The following is a 17,941-nucleotide window of genomic DNA, read 5'->3' on the forward strand; positions in this document are numbered from 1 at the left end:
TGGTGGGTCTAACTTCCTTCGTCCCGTTAAATTCTTAGTAGCCACTGACACTTTCGCCCCCGTGTCCAACAAAATCTTAAACGTTTTAGTTCCTATGGATCCTGCCACTGAAGCATTCCACCGCTGCATACGTATTTGTAGCTCTGAAATTAAACGGAAGCTCCCTTAGGTGGGTCTTGGGCCCCCTCTGCCGTTTAACGATTGTCCACCTCTACTACCTCCACTTCTCCGTCCTCCATGCTGCTGATTTCCAACCCTTCCTCTATTCCTCGGTGATTGGGTACATTGCTTCTGCACGTGTCCCATACGACCACACTTATAACGTTATATACCCGCTGTAAACACTGCTTGTCTATCACATACCCCCATTGCCACATATATATCCTCACGTTAAATTGCCAACTGAATGGCCGATATAAATCTTTCTGAGTCCCTTCACGCACTTTCCGCGACATATGCGCCGGTAACCCCCTCAAAAATACATCAAGGCTCCTTTGCTCGGCCTCCTGCAACAGAACACCATTCACCTCATCGCTCTGACCCTACTCTTAATGTACTCGTTAATTTCTCTTATTCTGTCCGCAAATTTCTCTACCGTCTCCCCCTGACTCTTCGTCATTGTACTCAACCTCTCCCTAAAGTACTGAGAGCTATTCTGTTTCATGTACCTCAGTAAAAGCCCCTTCTTCAACTGCTTAAACTGTCCTGCCTTCCTTAAGGCCTCAGAACATCTCACATATGTCTTCCTTCACCTATTAAGCTAATCTTGGGTACATGTAACAACTATTCATCAAATCAACCATTCAACACAGCTGAAGTTTCCAAGTCCTCCACAAACGAACGCACATCCTAAGATGCTTTGCCAGAAAAAGGAATAATCAAACACGCGGCGGCTGGATCAATCTCCTGCTGCGGCACCCTAGGCAAAAACGACTGATCTGATGCGGTTTCCCGCTCACTTCTAGATGTCAATTCACTTCTCAACTGCATATTGTACACTGTCAATTGTGCTACCTTTCCCAACAAATCCATACCGGTCCTGGTTCTACACACCTTGCATCCCTGACTCTGCCATTGTGTTGCTTTCGTTCCCAGTTAGTCCTGAAACAAAACATTTAACTACAAGAATAACCTGACTTCCTACAGCTCCATATCATACTCAGTATCGTCATAAACCAACACAAAAATAATCAAATGCCTAAAATGACCTCACAGGAGCCGTACTCAAAACACAAACAATAAAAAAAGGAAGGAAACGTCCAACAATAAAAATAAAAGTTGCTCAACACTCACCACATTTTGTGACAGCATTACAAGCAGTGGGTTCGAACGTTGTACCGTACAGACGACACATGCTATTCTGACACCAAATGTAGAGGAATGTTGGATGAGGATGGTAGCTGTCAGGATGCGCCGTATTAAAACTCGTCCAAGTTTCCCAAGTGATTTATTATTTCCATCTACAGTGCCCCCGTTCCTCTTGGTCTGTGTCACTGGGACCCACAATGCTCAGGACACCACTTCGCTGTCTGCGAAATGGCTTGGTGCGGAAAGGTTGCCTCAGCGACCCGTGCAACGACCTGCAGTGTGTCGGCCTTCTACGACTGCGGATTTGTGACGATGTCAGAATGCACCAGCAGTCAACTCAACAGTCTCAGTCCCTGTCGCCTCAGCGCCACCTGCTGGGAGCTGCAAGGTGGTCTGCTGCATACTTCCTCACCGGCGTGGCTATGATTGTCACGGCACCAAGTGCCCACGATACGGCATTCGAATCAGCGGCCCCCGCCTTGGGATGTCTCCAGCGTGTGTTGGGAGCTAACAAGACTGCCTGCAGTAGCGAGCCATGGCGTGGGTGGCCTGCTGCTGGCTGGCTGCAGACCCCACGTTAGCTTCAGAGGGTCGAACCAGCGACCTGCCATGGTCTGGAATGCTGGCGCCCTATCTGCTGCTGCTTGTAGCCAGTGGTGTGACACGCCCTGCTGTCCAGGAGAGCTGTCGCACTTGAATGCATTGTTAGTGAACCGGCGCCTATTTATATGTGGCTGGACGCCTCTGTTTTGCTAATGCGCCACTCCGAGTCATGTACTCATAATACCTAGGTTGGGCCAGTAGGTCCGTTCTGGCTGTAACTTGCGCCATGCAAACCGCTGCGATTACTCTTTTCAGTGGGTCTACCGCCCTATGACCTCCACTCCACTTCGCAACCGTTGGTAGCGTTACTTACTGTCAACAGGCCCTCGCCTGGCTGTAACTTGCGTGCTCAGAAATATTACTCCAAAGCTGACGTTTTCCCATCTTAAACGGTGGTGCCGCTGCAGAGACGTTTGAAGTCACAGTGCTGGTACAGTAAGAACTTCACCACAGGCTCCCCAGTCTAAAATACTCGCAAGTGAAGTCAGCCTCAGGACAGGTCCCAAGCACCAACCACACATGCCAGAGCATCGACCAGAAGTCCCCTCACCAGACCAAAGTCCAGCACCTGAGTGCCTTGCACTTCTTCAGAAAAAAATCCGTTTTCCCTGATTGCATAGACACCGCCTTCACGCCATCTTGCACCAATCATGGGGCTCTAGAGGCGCTAAATCTCCCCTCCCACACGATAGCACAAACTCCTCTCAAACCAGAGCAAGAGTGAAGAAACCTGCATCACTGGAAAAAAAAGAAACCGCCAATTACAGGCTTTTTAAAGATTTCGTGGAAGGGGAAGATGTTTTTCTCCAAAGTCGTGTCACTTCCCAACTCAATAAGTGAACAGAAACAATCTTAAAGATCTTTATCGAAATCGCCTGTGCTTTGGAGCTTATTAGTCCCAGCTAAGAAGTGTAATAAAGATGCTATCTCTAACCGTTTCTGAGACGCTGGAATTTCTTGCACAACCGAGGCGGCCGATGGAAGTGGTTCACAAGCCTATTTGCAGTATTGGTGAACACAGAAACTTATGAATTTTTATTGTGGGTGGCTCTGCACACAATGTCCAGTTTACTTCTCCACTGTGTAGACGTGTCCCTTCAGTCCGCCATCCCCAGCCCAGCCTTCGGCTGGCACCATCGCAGCATTATTCTGCTGGAGACCTGTCTCAATGAGGAGCTGCTCTGTCTGCCCTGTACGGCTGTGGACCTGTCCGGCAATATTTACTAATGGATGGGCTCACCATCAATTGCTTTCAACTCCAAACATGCCGTTTTTATGAGCTAAGAACCATGAAAATACCTCATACTATTAGCGCCCTACCAGGCTCCATCAAAGACTGCTCAGGCCATTAATTTCCTAGTGTCTCGCACAAGGTGCATCAGGTTGTAATAAAATCTTTAATAATTTTGCGTTTACGAAAAATTGGAGAAAGATTAACTTGTCTGGAACCGCGCGACCGCTACGGTCGCAGGTTCGAATGCTGCCTCGGGCATGGACGTGTGTAATGTCCTTAGGTTAGTTAGGTTTAAGTAGTTCTAAGTTATAGGGGACTGATGACCTCAGATATGAAGTCCCATAGTGCTCAGAGCCATTTGAACCATTTGACACAGACAGGCTGAGCGATGCCTCACACAGAGAGCATCCCAGAGTGTCCCTGAGAGCTACAGCTGTAAGATCAATGTTTAGTTTTTGTTTATTTAAAATAGGCGAGGAATAAGGAAACGTAGTTGTAATGAAATTTTATTCAGTTTCTGTAATAATGCATCACATCACCAACAAGTTTAAACTTGCTGCAGTGAAGAGCAATTTCGTGCCACACTGACTCATTTATTTTGCGATTACTCCTGGTCGTCACGACCAACGGCATTGTAGATGTGAAATACGATCTCCCCATGTCTCTGTTGTACACCTCACAAATCTGAAAGGTCCGATAAGCAATAATTTCTCAACTATTGAGAGACTCAAGGCCTCCTTACAATGGTTACATTATGACAACGTTGTGGTGTCACCGCCAGACACCACACTTGCTAGGTGGTAGCCTTTAAATCGGCCGCGGTCCGTTAGTACACGTCGGACCCGCGTGTCGCCACTATCAGTGATTGCAGACCGAGCGCCGCCACACGGCAGGTCTAGAGAGACTTCCTAGCACTCGCCCCAGTTGTACAGCCGACTTTTCTAGCGATGGTTCACTGACAAAATACGCTCTCATTTGCCGAGACGATAGTTTAGCATAGCCTTCAGCTACGTCATTTGCTACGACCTAGCAAGGCGCCATTATCAGTTGCTATTGATATTGTAAAGAATGTACAGACAAGAGCTACGTTCAACATTAATGGATTAAAGTTAAGTATTCCACCAGCTACATCCTTTTTTTCTAGTGTAACTTCCTTGTCCTGTTCCAGACCTCACGTCAGCCTGCGTGAGCTAAAACGCGTGCCTTTCGGCTTCCTCTTACATTAGTGGGTTGGCCCTCTTGCCAATCCACAACAAACGTACTATAGTCACAGTAGCCCAACCATAACAAATGTTGATTGGCACCATTATTATCAAGAGTAAAATTCATTATGCATCCACTGAGAGCGATGCAATGTCCCTTCGGAGATGGATACATGTCCGAAAGAACATTGAATCGTGCTTCTGAACAATACAAGCACTGCATTAGCGTACACTGGAGGGTAGTTATAAATACTCCTTCGCCACTTAAGAGTTCCCTTATGAAAAACGAGTGATTGTAGGACAATGAAACTTTGTGGTAACATTTAAAAGGACATGTGGAGGAGAAAAAACGAATAAACAAGTGAAAGAAACAAATGTTGCTTTCCACATGAGAGGGTAAAGTTTTCGAATTGCGTACTTTTACGTTCCAGGTTACAAACCTTGGTCATTACGACGACCATCTGCATCCACGACAGACCGAAACGCACTAGAATACCATTCGCAATTATTGTTCGCAGCACTTTTTGAACGGTGGACCACGGAACTTTCTGCTTTCGTGACACAGCTCGTGCACTGCCCTAAATTGCATAATGCGTCCAGTATTCTCATCCATGGCAACAGAAACTACTTCAACAGTTTGTGGCGCAATTTGCCGTCAGCCTCTCCCGGGACCAATTCCCAAATCGCCAGGAGATTCGAATTTCCGAATCACTTTGTTCAACACCGATGCGGAAATAGGACCTCTCCATATTCCTGTAATGAGACGATACTCGGGGAGGGCAACAGTACTGTTGCTGTTGTTTTGATAAAACAGCCTTAAGAGTAAAGTCCTGCTCAGCTTGTTCAGGCCCATATTAACTGTCTGCAACTGTAATGTACAATTATGCTTGTTTTCAGCCCTGCGTCTCAGCACCGTTACCGGCGCCTAACGCCATGTCGTAACACTAACACTACTAACAACGCAAATGCTGAAATGCCCAGTGTGAATATCGCTCCTATAAAACCGGGAACCCATATGGTAAATAATTCTTCGTCTGCACTGATTCAAACAGCGAAAGTCTAATTATACTGACGTGACTAAATTCATGGAATTCCTCTTAAGAACTTGTAGGATCTCCTTTTTCCCTACGTAGTGCAGCAGTTCGACGTGGAATGAACTCAACAAGTTGATGGAAGTCCAGTGCAGAAATACTGAGCCACGCTGCCTCTATAGCTATCCATAAATGCGAAAGTGTTGCCGGTGCAGGATTTTGTGCACGAACTGACCTCTCGATTATGCCACATTTCGGCCGATCTGGATGGCCAAATCATTCACTCGAACGGTAGAAAAATTTTTTCAAACCAATCGTGTACACTTGTGGCCCCGTGACATGTCGCATTCTCACCCATAAAAATTCAATCATCGTTTGGGAACATGAAGTCCATGAATAGCTGCAAATGATCAAGCAGCCGAACATTCAGTGGACGCAATCCATTCCATGTAAACACAGCCTAAACCACTATGCAGCACCAAGTTGTTTGCAAAGCGCCTTGTTGACAACTTGGCTCTACAGTGTGCACCAACCTAAACTCCTACCATCGGCTCTTATCAACTGAAATCAGGACTCAGCTGACCTGGACACGGTTTTGCAGTTGTTTAGGGTCTAACTGATATGGTCATGAGCCGAGAAGAGGCGCTGCAGGCGACGTGTTGCTACCAAAGGCACACGCGTTGGTTGTACGCTGGAGAAGCCCAATACACCAAAAAAATGGTTCAAATGGTTCTGAGCACTATGGGACATACCTTCTGAGGTCATCAGTCCCCTAGAACTCAGAACTACTTAAACCTAACTAACCTAAGGACATCACACACATCCATGCCCGAGACAGGATTCGAACCTGCGACCGTAGCAGTCGCGCGGTTCCAGACTGTAGCGCCTAGAACCGCTCGGCCACCCCGGCCGGCCCAATACACCAAACCTCACCGCACTGTCCAAACAGACGGATTGGTCGTACGTCCCACATTAATTTCTGCACCTTTTCAAGCAGTGTTTCTTGTCTACTAACACTGACAACTCTGCGCATACATCGCTGCTCTCGGTCGTTAAGTGAAGGCAGTCGGTCACTGCGTTCTCCGTGGTGAGAAGTAATGCCACACTGTGGTATCCTCAGCACAATCTTGACACTGTGGATCTCGGAATATTAAATTCCCTATTGATTTACGAAATGGAATGTCCCATGCGTCCATCATTGTTTGGGAACATGAAGTCCATGAATGACTGTAAATACTCTCCAAATAGCGGAACATCCAGTGGATCCAGTCCATTTCATGTAAACGCAGCCTACACCACTATGGAGCCCCAAAGAGCTTGCACAGGTAAGATTTGTTACCAGTAGGCTCGAACAACACGTAAGTGTTAACTGAGATGCTTCGGGAACTCAAATGGGAATCCCTGGAGGGAAGGCGACGTTCCTTGCGACAAGCGTTGTTGAGAAAATTTAGAGACCTGGCATTTGAAGCTGACTGCCTAATGATCCTACTGCCGCCAACATACATTGCGCCTAAGGACCACGAAGATAAGGTACGAGAAATTAGGGCTCATACGGAGGCACACAGACAGTCGTTTCTTCCTCGCTCTATTTCCGAGTGGAACGGAAAAGGAAAAGACAAGTAGTGGTACAGTGGACCCCCGGCCACGTACCGTACGGAGTATCTATGTAGATGTAGAAGTAGTTACAACTACCATTCCACGTTCAAAGTCTGTTAACTCCCGTCGTGCCGCCATAGGCACATCGTCACTTCGGAAACCTTTTCACTTGAATCACCTGTGTACAAGTGACAGCTCCGCCAGTATAGTGCCCCTTTATATCTTGTGTATCCGATGCTACCGCCATATGTATATGCACATGTCGCTGTGTCATGACTTTTATCATTCCAGCGTATTTGCCATTTTTTACTTCGACTGTAATGAAACGGAAGCGCGAAGGGCATACAGCTAAATGAAAAAATGGTACATGGACCAAGAAAGGTAATGTATGACAGAATCCAGAGAAGGCGTTTATTCACAGTGGATGTGGAGGCGATACGCTACCAGTTCAAAAATTTCCGAGAATGATTTTATTCCTGGCGCGTAACTGCTCTGATACGTGTAAACAACAAATGCTCATTCGACCAGCGTGTTGTGAGCTGACAGATGTACGAACGTAGTGTGTCAGTGTTGTTGTGTTACAGATCGCAATTGAGCAATATCTCTAAAGTGTTCAAGACGTAGTCCAGAATATTTTAAGGAAGAGAAAAATTTGTGTAAAGTTTGTCCTGCACACATTGGCTCCTCAACAAAAGCAACGGTGCGTGGACGCCTGCCACGACATGATTGAAATGCAGAAAATATAAGCAATTCTCGTCTGGATAAAATATCAGTACGAATGTACCACAAAATGGCAAAGTTCAGAAACTCACACGAAGGGTCCACGCTTTGACAGAATCGATATTCAAGACAATATGAAGCTCGAGTTGGACAACATCCCAAAGAGGGCCTTTTCAGGCATTTTCACCAAACGAGGACGTTGTTTCAAACCCTCATCCGGCCATCCTGATTTAGATTTCTCGTGATTTCCCCAAACCGCTTCGGGAAAATGCTGGGACGGTTCCTTTGGAAGGTCACGGCCTACTTAGTTACTCATCTCTCCCTAACCTGATGGGGCAGGACCCCTCTCCTCAAATTCACTTGGTTCTATGAACATTCTCCATGTTGTACTCCAGTGGGTGTGGTGGGGTGGAGGGGTGGGGGGAAGAGACTATGTAGAAGGTGGTAGTACACACGAATCGCTATAAAACGGCCAGATTACATGTGTCCAATTTTTATTGAGTACAGAGCTACAGCTGCTAGTATGTAACCTGAATAAACTTAAAGCAAAGGCAAATGAACACTTTCACTGTCGATTTACAAAAATTCCACCCCCAACTTTAATACACTTCTGAATTCTCTTGACAAGACCACGTGTAGCTCTTCCGAGGTCGTCTTTGCGTTCTTTTATGAGGTCTGCACTACTCTCAATCCGAACGATCAAATACGATTCGCATTTCAACCATCCCCACAGGCAAAAATCCAAAGGAGTGAGGTCCAGTGACCTTGGTGCCGAAGAAACGAGCCCATTGAGACCTGGTACCAAGGAAGGCAGGATTGGGTTGCGATTTTATTTTTTTCGATCACGTAAACTTTATTTGGAAACAACAACAAATAAAAAGTTACACTAAATTAATAAGTGTTAATACATATGTGACAGTGGCCCGATGTTGGAGTGTGTGGGACCGGATCCATTTCTTTTCTTGGATGATCGAATAGTGCAATGTCCAGATATTTTTTTAGCCATTCTTATGTGACAATGGCCAAGTGTTGAACTGCATGGGAACATGAGGATGTCAACTTCCGGCCAACCAAGTCTGACCAACGGATGGCAATTGCCACATTGTGCTCCAACCACGTTGTAACGCCTTCGCATCTGCACCTGCTGTCCGAAAACCTTCAAGTAATGGACTCCCTTCAACATTCTGTGTCACCTGGCACCACTTGTTGGAGACTAGCAGCACCTGGATGAAGGAATTTCCGTCCCATACCGTTAACATCAGAACGCAAAGGGTGAATTTGAGATGGTGCCGTGACCGGAAAGTGTGGAGCTCTGAGGAATATCGTCGCATTCTACTTAGCGATGGATCGCGATTTTGCATTACCCTGGTTGATACACAGAACTCTGACGACACAGTACTACGTCACGGACATCGGAAGTATCGTTGTGCAATTTTCCAACACGACAATGCTGGTGCAGGCAGCACGCGTGCCTCTACGGACTGTTTGCGAGGTGCTGAGGTACTCCCGGGGCCAGCTAAACCCCCATCTCTGACCCCGATAGAACGTAAGTGGGATCTGTTATGAGGTCAGCTCCGTCGCAGTGTCGATATCCAGGATATCGATGACCAGTTTCAGCAGCTGAGGAATAACTTGCCTTACGACAAGATACAACTGTGGGCTCTTACTGCCAAGTCCTTCACAATTTTGACTCGTTATTGTAATCACTACAATAACCTCACGTAGTCTGTCAACCATTGAGTTTCACTGCGTCTCCTACCGGTCCTGTGTGCTTCAATCCTTTTCTCAGGTACAAATTACAAAAATGTCAAGATTTTCACTGTATCCTCAATAAACAACGTCTGCATAACATCCACGACTACCGACTCCTTTTTGGAATCACTTACCGCTCTATGTGTCGCTTCCTATGCTCATTTAACAATAATGATTATTCTTTCATCTTCCCTGCAAAGTTCTGAATTCTTTCCAGAACAAGTCCAGGCTGGCTAATCTTGATATTACTTACCTTCCTGCCATTCGTGATCCAACCAAGGTACATAGTATAAAAATAGATATCGTTAACACTCACAGGCGGCCCAGATAATTGTTTCATGATGCAACAATCAAATTCCAGTTTTCACTGCGTCTCACTGACGATGCTTGAATGAAATGGGAAAAATTATGGGTCTTCTACTCTATCAACGTGTGATGAACGATGCGGTACAGAACATTTTCACCAGCATGAACACCTTTACTGGCTTTTATTTGGACCACAGATTACTACCTAATTTTCTTTACCCGAATAGAGAAATATCATATATACTTGCATACTCCTAAATGAAGAATAAACACCCAGCAATGTTCCTGTATCAAATAGTAGATAACATCTTCCTTCGACAGTTACTAATTTTGGGATGTAATGAACAGTCAATAATACACTACTTAACTAATACTCTTGCGTTCAGTCAATAAGGAACCTCTCGTTCAGTTTATTTTCTTGATACTCACTCGCAGAATGTGTCGACGATAAATCAGCTGGAGAGATTTTTGAAATTCGCTGCACATGGAATTGATAGTGAATTCATAATCCTTCTTGGAGAATATACAGGATGTGCTAGGAGGAATGGTCAGTATTCAGGAATATGACAGGAACGATAATTCGAAGCAAAAACGTTTAGTAAACGTGGGCTCTAAAATGCATACGGTGAGAGTTACGAGCATTTCTCATTGTCAGTACTGCGAAACAAATCTCTTCTGCTCAAGCTCTTTGATTTCCATACTTCGGGTGAAGGTAGTATGGAACAAAACACGAAATCGTTCAAATGGCTCTGAGCACTATGGGACTTAACATCTGAGGTCATCAGTGCCCTAGAACTTAGAACTACTTAAACTTAACTAACCTAAGGACACCACACACATCCATGCCCGAGGCAGGATTCGAACCTGCGGCCTTAGCAGTCGCGCGGTTCCGGACTGAAGCCCCTAGAACCGATCGGCCACAAAACAAGAAATAATTGTCTAGTAAACATGTTCTCTAAAGCCCGTACATTGAAGTGCTGTGGGCACTCGTTCAGCAAAAGAAGTGAGTTTCACAGCAATGAAAACGAACAAATACTCCTAGATCTTAAGGCATGTGTTTTAGAGCCCATGTTTACTAGATTTTTGTCTTCGAATGGTGGTCCCCCTCATATTTCTGAATATTGACGTTTCCTCCTAGGACATTCTGTACATTTTCGTAGCGTGTCGGATGCCTACTAGACAACATAATGGCGCTTATTCTCGTGATAAATGAAAGCCGAAGTTGAAGACATGACGTCTGGGGGCACTGAAAACGCTTTTAATATAACGAAAGAAGGTAGACATCCTCTGAATCTGCGCGCTGCTGACGAATTTGGTCTCGCAGTAATTAGATACTGCATTTGAAACTGGTAATACGAATAAAACTAAAAAGCGACTCAACTTCTCTTCGTCTTCCTTCGTCACTGAAATCGAAGTGTTAATGTTCTCCAGAATGAGATTTTCACTCTGCAGCGGAGTGTGCGCTGATGTGAAACTTCCTGGCAGATTAAAACTGTGTGCCGGACCGACTCGAACTAGGGACATTTGCCTTTCCCGGGCAAGTGCTCTACCGACTGAGCTACACAAGCACGACTCACGCCCCCTCCTCACAGCTTTTCTGGCAGAAGTAAAGCTGTGAGGACGGGACGTGAGTCGTGCTTGGGTAGCTCACTCGGTAGAGCGCTTGCCCGCGAAAGGCAAAGGTCCCTAGTTCGAGTCTCGGTCCGGCACACAGTTCTAATCTGCCAGGAAGTTTCATGTTAATGTTTTCGTTCAATGCTCGAGTGGGATAACTCATTTACAAGTTGTGGATATGTATCTTGGTTGATATCTCTTTTCAAGGGTCCAAATTGACAACAAATGTAGCAAAACTATTTCTTCTGTTGAACAAGATTTTTACTTCAAAGGCAGCTGGTGAAATTAGTTGCCCAAATCAGGATACACAACACAAGTTAATCATTTATTAGTTGCTTTCATGGAGTCACAGAATCCAGGTCGAAGTTGTGATCACTCCTTGTGCACTGCTCTGCCTGCTTTCTTGGCAGCTGTTCTGGCTTTGGCAGCTGTCCTGGCTTTGGCTATTGTCCTGGCTTTGGCAGCTGTCCTGGCTTTAGCAGCTGTCCTGGCTTTGGCGTGAGATGCAGTCCTAGAGTTTGCGATGTGCCTCGAGTTGCCTTTGCCAACACGGGATTCTGAAAATGAGGTCAAAAACTTTAAATTTCTTTTACAATACTTATAATTTTTAGAGTGCAGTACTTAGTGGATATAAAGGTATAAACAAGCTATATTCGTTGGCATGTTGCAACACTGCGATCTGTGATTGTTACTGTTTAGTGAGAAACTGCCTCCAATTATAGCAAATAATGTATGTGACTTTTGAACTGACCCCATTTTAGAAGAAACAAACACAAAAAGTAGTTTTTTAGATTTCTAGTAGCACTTATCTTTTGTTAATAGGTGCAGACGCAGCATATAGAGTCTCGTTTTTGAGGCTGGAGTACCTTATGTCCCAGAAAGACCACATTCAACAGTGCACCAAACTCTCAATTCATGAACCGAAATACGAAGGATTATCTTCAACAGGTAATACATTCATACTATGTTACGATATCGAGATCTTGATCTTTATTGGTTTCGCTCAAGCGTTCAGAGAAATGCTGTGACGACTCCTTGAAAAAACTGTGGGCGTTTCTTTTCTTGCTTCCTTCACTGCTTGAAACTAGACTGTAGACTTTCCTAGTTCTTTGCAATACTTTCGAAGTCGAAAAACATTTCTGTTAGTGAATCAGTATTATATAGGAACACAAGTTCTCATCATCAGCCTCATTTCACAGCCTTAAAGCCACACTGGCTCTCATCACTCATTGTAGGGGCCAAGCTCCATGGTTAACACTTGAACCAATATAAAGGGGCTTACTCACCACAGCAATCTGTTGCGTATAGGGGAAGCTGTGCTGAAGGATATTGTGCAATGACGACAGGACAAAAATCCCTACTCTTACGTCTCTGCTCAAAAGATAATAAGAACTAACAATAAAGAGTTAAACTCGAGGGAAGCGTAGTTTAAGACTGAAGGTGTTTTAAAACGAACATTTGGAATAAAACAAGCTTTCAAGTTTTCAAAAAGTAAACAAAAGACATTCTCGTAATGTTTTTGTATTCTACGGTTTTTATTTCTTTTCGTGATGACTGCCATCATGTACGTGTAAATCCATTTCTTCGTAATCATAATAATTTGGTTTACAATATTTGTGGATGTCTGCAGAATGCCGGCCGGAGTGGCCATGCGGCTCTAGGCGCTCCAGTCTGGAATCGCGCGACCGCTACGGTCGCAGGTTCGAATCCTGCCTCGGGCGTGGATGTGTGTGACGTCCTTAGGTTAGTTAGGTTTAAGTAGTTCTAAGTTCTAGGGGATTCATGGCCTCAGAAGTTGAGTCCCATAGTGCTCAGAGACATTTGTACCATTTTTTTTGTCTGCAGAATGTAATATTTCCGCATACGTTCCCTTACAGATGTTATTGTGATAGTTCTGGTGTTGCACTTTTGGTGTTCGCGATACACACTATAAAGTATTTTTGTGCTTTGCGGGTGTTTAGTATTCGCTGCCACCTCTCTAACCGAGACAGTTTTAGTACCTGGAGGTAGTTGGATCAAATCCCGTTATGGAGGAAATTTTTTGAAACTACTGTTTTTTTTCTGTAAGGGTACATAAAATGGGATAACCAGAAACACGCCAGTGTTCATATCTGGACATCTTATCAGTAGAGCGAGATCTCAGAGTTATATTCAGACTTTCAGAAGCACAAATTTCACATATACGTTCATTTCAGTTTGCCCTGTTCTGCAGCGAATTCATTTGCATTTGAGTAGACGTAAGTTGTTGAGTGTTGCACTGAGTATGAGAAAATTTGACCTGCAACGAGATCATATGTGGAGTCTGAGAATATCTCGCTTCCCACGCCCGGGTTCCCGGGTTCGATTCCCGGCGGGGTCAGGGATTTTCTCTGCCTCTTGATGACTGGGTGTTGTGTAATGTCCTTAGTTAGGTTTAAGTAGTTCTAAGTTCTAGGGGACTGATGACCATAGATGTTAAGTCCCATAGTGCTCAGAGCCATTTTCAGTCTGAGAATAAGTAGTATACAAAAGGTATCACGAATGTTCTGTGCAAAGCAGTATGGGACTAAAGAATACGAACATTGACCATCAGTATTCAGATGAAGGCTGATCTGCAACTGTTAATGTGCCCACATGTAAGAAAAATACATGTCAGTCATGTATTGCTCAAATTACAATTTATTGTGGTTCAGGCTGTGATTCAGGTACAGCATGTAATGTCAAATATCTTCGGAAACGAGCAAAGATGTTTGTTTTGCCACAAGTGTCAAGTAATGACTCGATAAATGAAGAACAGGTAAACTTAACTCTAATTGCAACGGATGTTTTGAAATAAGGATTTACGTTTAAGAGGGATGAAAGCGAAGGTATTACACTCAACTAAAATTGAAGCTATGAACGTGATACCTAATAGCATACGTTATATTTATAATTTTGAAAATGGATCACACTGTTTGATTTATATACCGTACCAGGTTTGTTCTTATTTAAGACGTAATAAAACAGTTAAAAAACTTAAGATCACTATTTTTATTTGTGGGTGGTCAAAGTTTCATTGTGTTTTTGAAGTGAGAACCATCAGTGGAATGGTAGAGACAGTAGTGAAAGTAGAGGCCAGTCAGTGTATCCCCAGATCCATGCTAACTTTGACTACTCTAGCTTTTGCTGTTACTTCTTCTGCGCTTTAGAAAATATTGAATTAATCGGCATGTAATCCTTTCATACAAGAAATCCTATGCTCAGTAACATAAATATCACAGAAGTTAAAAAACAATCATGATAATCGCATTTGAATCTGCAAATTGGCCAAAGTATACAGGTTGCGTGCAAGAATGACGGAAATAAATTGAGGACTTCTTGGCGGAACCATTCCAGACTTTTTGTTTGGTGATTTAGGGTTAGTAGAGAAAACGTAGCAGAGCCCCGGTATTCCTACTTATGGGTCTTCCGAGTCTTGACTAGTGCCTCTCGTTCTCGGTTCATCGGATGAAATCATGAGATGCACTTGATGTTGATCCGTCCGTCGACAGGAGCTATTTAACTTGGCACCCCATTCATTGCCATTCAATACTACCAGGATATGTTTCAGCATTTATCTATGTCGCTTCATTCAGGTATTCATCCACGACAGAAGAAACCAGCATCACTATGAACAAGCATTCTACACAATCATTCCCCTAACTTGCATACACATATAACAAATTTTCCACCGGTGTAAGCAAATCAATGCCAAACCTCCTCCGCTAACCACCACAGAAAAGGAAGATGTCAGTATTTGTCAGAATGGGCAGTAAAAATTCAGCCATTGGTGTATGCGCCTTCTTGCCCTACGTCCGCCTTGTTTGCCAGTGCTATCCAACATACAGCTGTAACTGAGTCGACGTACCTTTTTCGGTGGTAGAGGCCCCCGTCTCGGCCTCAGTCTCGGTTGTCGGCTGTTCTGTAGAATTGCTGCTCTCGCTGCTCGTTTCGACGACTGGCCCGATTCCAATAGGCAGCTCGCCTCCGAAGTCTGGAATACCCATCTCCGGAGCACCATCGTCGCCATCCACTGTCTCTGGAGAGGTTGCGGGGATGCCTATCTCTTGAGCCCCATCGTCACCACCCACTGGCCCAAAAGAGAATCCGGGAATATCTGTCTCTTGAGCAGCAGCGCAAGGTGCATGTAGCACGAGCAGACAGGCTCCAAACAGAACCATTACCAATTTGCTGCTCATTGCTGTAGCGAGTCAGTCTCCGTGTACGTATATTGTGAAGCCAACTGTGAAAGGCGATGAGTTGCACACTACCTTATATAGTGAGTAAAGTTTCCTAACAAAAGATATCCCACCAAGCTGAAGGTCACACTAATTAGCAGTACACTCGTTGAGGAAAAGAAAAATCGGAGCAACTGCGATTGTCGTTTATCTGCTGCTATTACAGCCGAGGCCAGCGACTCAGCATTCTTACTAATACTGGTACCATCACTTATTCGAAAGAACAGGTTAATTACGAACCACTGCACTGTTCTGTACAATATTTACACGTAACTCCTCTGTTACAAAGCGTAATGAGCAGTTCAAAACGATATGAAACAGGACACACAACAAAATGAGATAAAGAGTACAAAATGCCATAATCTTCCATTTTGGTGCAAGTAAGATAAAGAGTTTCTTCGTGAATGCACCAACCTCAGTAAGTTGTTTAAATTCATGTTCATTTTCCACCAAGCTGTATATATTAGCTAAAAATTGCCTTCCTTTTTCATTTCTTAACAAGGTCGATTTCGATTTTTATTTGCTGACATGCACAAAATACTAGTAGACTATATATGGTGTGCTTTTTTAAAGACTATTCGCGGAACAAGTGATTGTTGATGTATGTTTTTTATGCCTATGACCTCATTTAAATGAATTAAAATCGAAATTGCCCAATCGCGGTAAGTAATCATAAACATACAAAGTATAGTATTCGAAAACCGTACATCTACATCTACATCTACATGGATACTCTGCAAATCACATTTAAGTGCCTGGCAGAGTGTTCATCGAACCACCTTCACAACAATTCTCTATTATTTCGATCTTGTACAGCGTGTGGAAAAAACGAACACCTATACCTTTCCGTGCGAGCTCTGATTTCCCTTGTTTTATTATGATGATCGTTTCTCCCTATGTAAGACAGTGTTAACAAAATATTTTCGCATTCGGAGGAGGAAATTGATGGTTGAATTTCAGGGAGAAGGTTCCGTCGCAATGAAAACCGCCTTTGTTTTAATGATATATCCGATATCATAATACAAAACGTGATACCCTTCTTAGAACTCTAGCGATGTACTCCGTCAATCCTGTCTGGTGAGGATCCCACACCGCGCAGTAGTGTTGTAAAAGAGGACCGACAAGCGTATTGTAGGCAGTCACCTTCCGTAGATTCGTTACATTTTCTAAGTGTCTTGCCAATAGAACGCGGACTCAGTCTTTGGATAGCCTTCTACACAACATTTTGTATGTGTTCCTACCAATTTAAGTTGCTTGTAATTTAATTCCTACGTATTTAGCTGAATTTCGGCTTTTAGATTTGACTGAATTATCGTGTAATCGAAGTTTAACTGATTCCTTTTAGTGGAGACCTCACACTTTGCCAATTTTTGTACCATACAGATATCTTTTCTAGATCGTTTTGAATTTTTTTTATCTTCTGATGACTTTACTAGTCTGTAAACGACATCATCATCTAAATATAAACAACGTAAGACGGCTGCTCAGTCTGTCACATAAATCGTTTACTTAGAAAAGAGCAGCAAAGAGCTCTAAGAGAGTTGCAGCTCCAATAAGACACTAATCTTACAAGAAATGTAACGAGAAATTATATTTCTCCCTCTCTCTCTCTCTCTCTCTTCTCTCTTTCTCTGTGCTGGTACTGCCTCTCTCTCTCACACTCTCGTTTCAATCGTTAGTCTTCTGACTGGTTTAATGCGGCGCCCCGCGAATTCGTCTCCTTAGGCGAACGTATGTCCCCTCAATTATTTGCTTGATATACTCTAGTCTCAGTCTTTTTCTACAATTTTTACTCTCTAGAGCTCACTCTAGTACCATGAAACATTCTCAGAACTTTCTTCCTCAAATTAAGACTTATGTTTTATGAATGAGATTTTCACTCTGTGTGCGCTGTTATGAAACTTCCTGGCAGATTAAAACTGTGAGCCGGACCGAGACTCGAACGCGGAACCTTTGCCTTTCGCGGGCAAGAGCTCTACCATCTGAGCTACCCAAGCACGACTCACGGCCCGTCCTCGCAGCTTCACTTCAGCCAGTACCCCGTCTCCTACCTTCCAAACTTCATAGAAGCTCTTCTGCAAACCTTGCAGAACTAGCACTCCTGGAAGAAAGGATATTACGGAGAGATGGCTTAGCTACAGCCTGTGTGATGTTTCTAGAGTGAGATTTTCACTCTACAGCGGAGTGTGCGTTGATATGAAACTTCCTGGCAGATTAAAACTGTGTGCCGGAAGTTTCTGTGAAGTTTGGAAGGTAGGAGATAAGGTACTGGCTGAAGTGAAGCTGTGAGGACGGGTCGTGAGGCGTGCTTGGGTAGCTCAGTTGGTAGAGCACTTGCCT

General features: G+C 44.1%; 1 protein-coding gene across 4 annotated transcripts in view; it reads right to left on the bottom strand.

Annotated features, from left to right (window-relative positions):
• Nucleotides 1-17,941, bottom strand: part of LOC126263733 (uncharacterized) — a 191,105-nt gene that overhangs the window by 99,461 nt on the left and 73,703 nt on the right. The window contains exons 2-3 of one of the 4 annotated variants that reach the window (XM_049960929.1): nt 15,232-15,486; nt 11,665-11,923 (exon numbers count right to left, since the gene is read on the bottom strand). The exons of 1 other annotated variant lie outside the window; for it this stretch is intronic. In XM_049960929.1, coding sequence (XP_049816886.1) covers nt 11,739-11,923; nt 15,232-15,486 — 440 coding nt within the window. In that variant the 3' untranslated portion in view covers nt 11,665-11,738. Of the gene's footprint in view, nt 1-11,664; nt 11,924-15,231; nt 15,624-17,941 lie in introns of those variants that run through there. 2 more of the 4 variants (XM_049960938.1, XM_049960914.1) reach the window with 2 other exon arrangements.

This window comes from Schistocerca nitens, chromosome 1, assembly GCF_023898315.1.
Source record: "Schistocerca nitens isolate TAMUIC-IGC-003100 chromosome 1, iqSchNite1.1, whole genome shotgun sequence".
NCBI classification, from domain to species: domain Eukaryota; kingdom Metazoa; phylum Arthropoda; class Insecta; order Orthoptera; family Acrididae; genus Schistocerca; species Schistocerca nitens.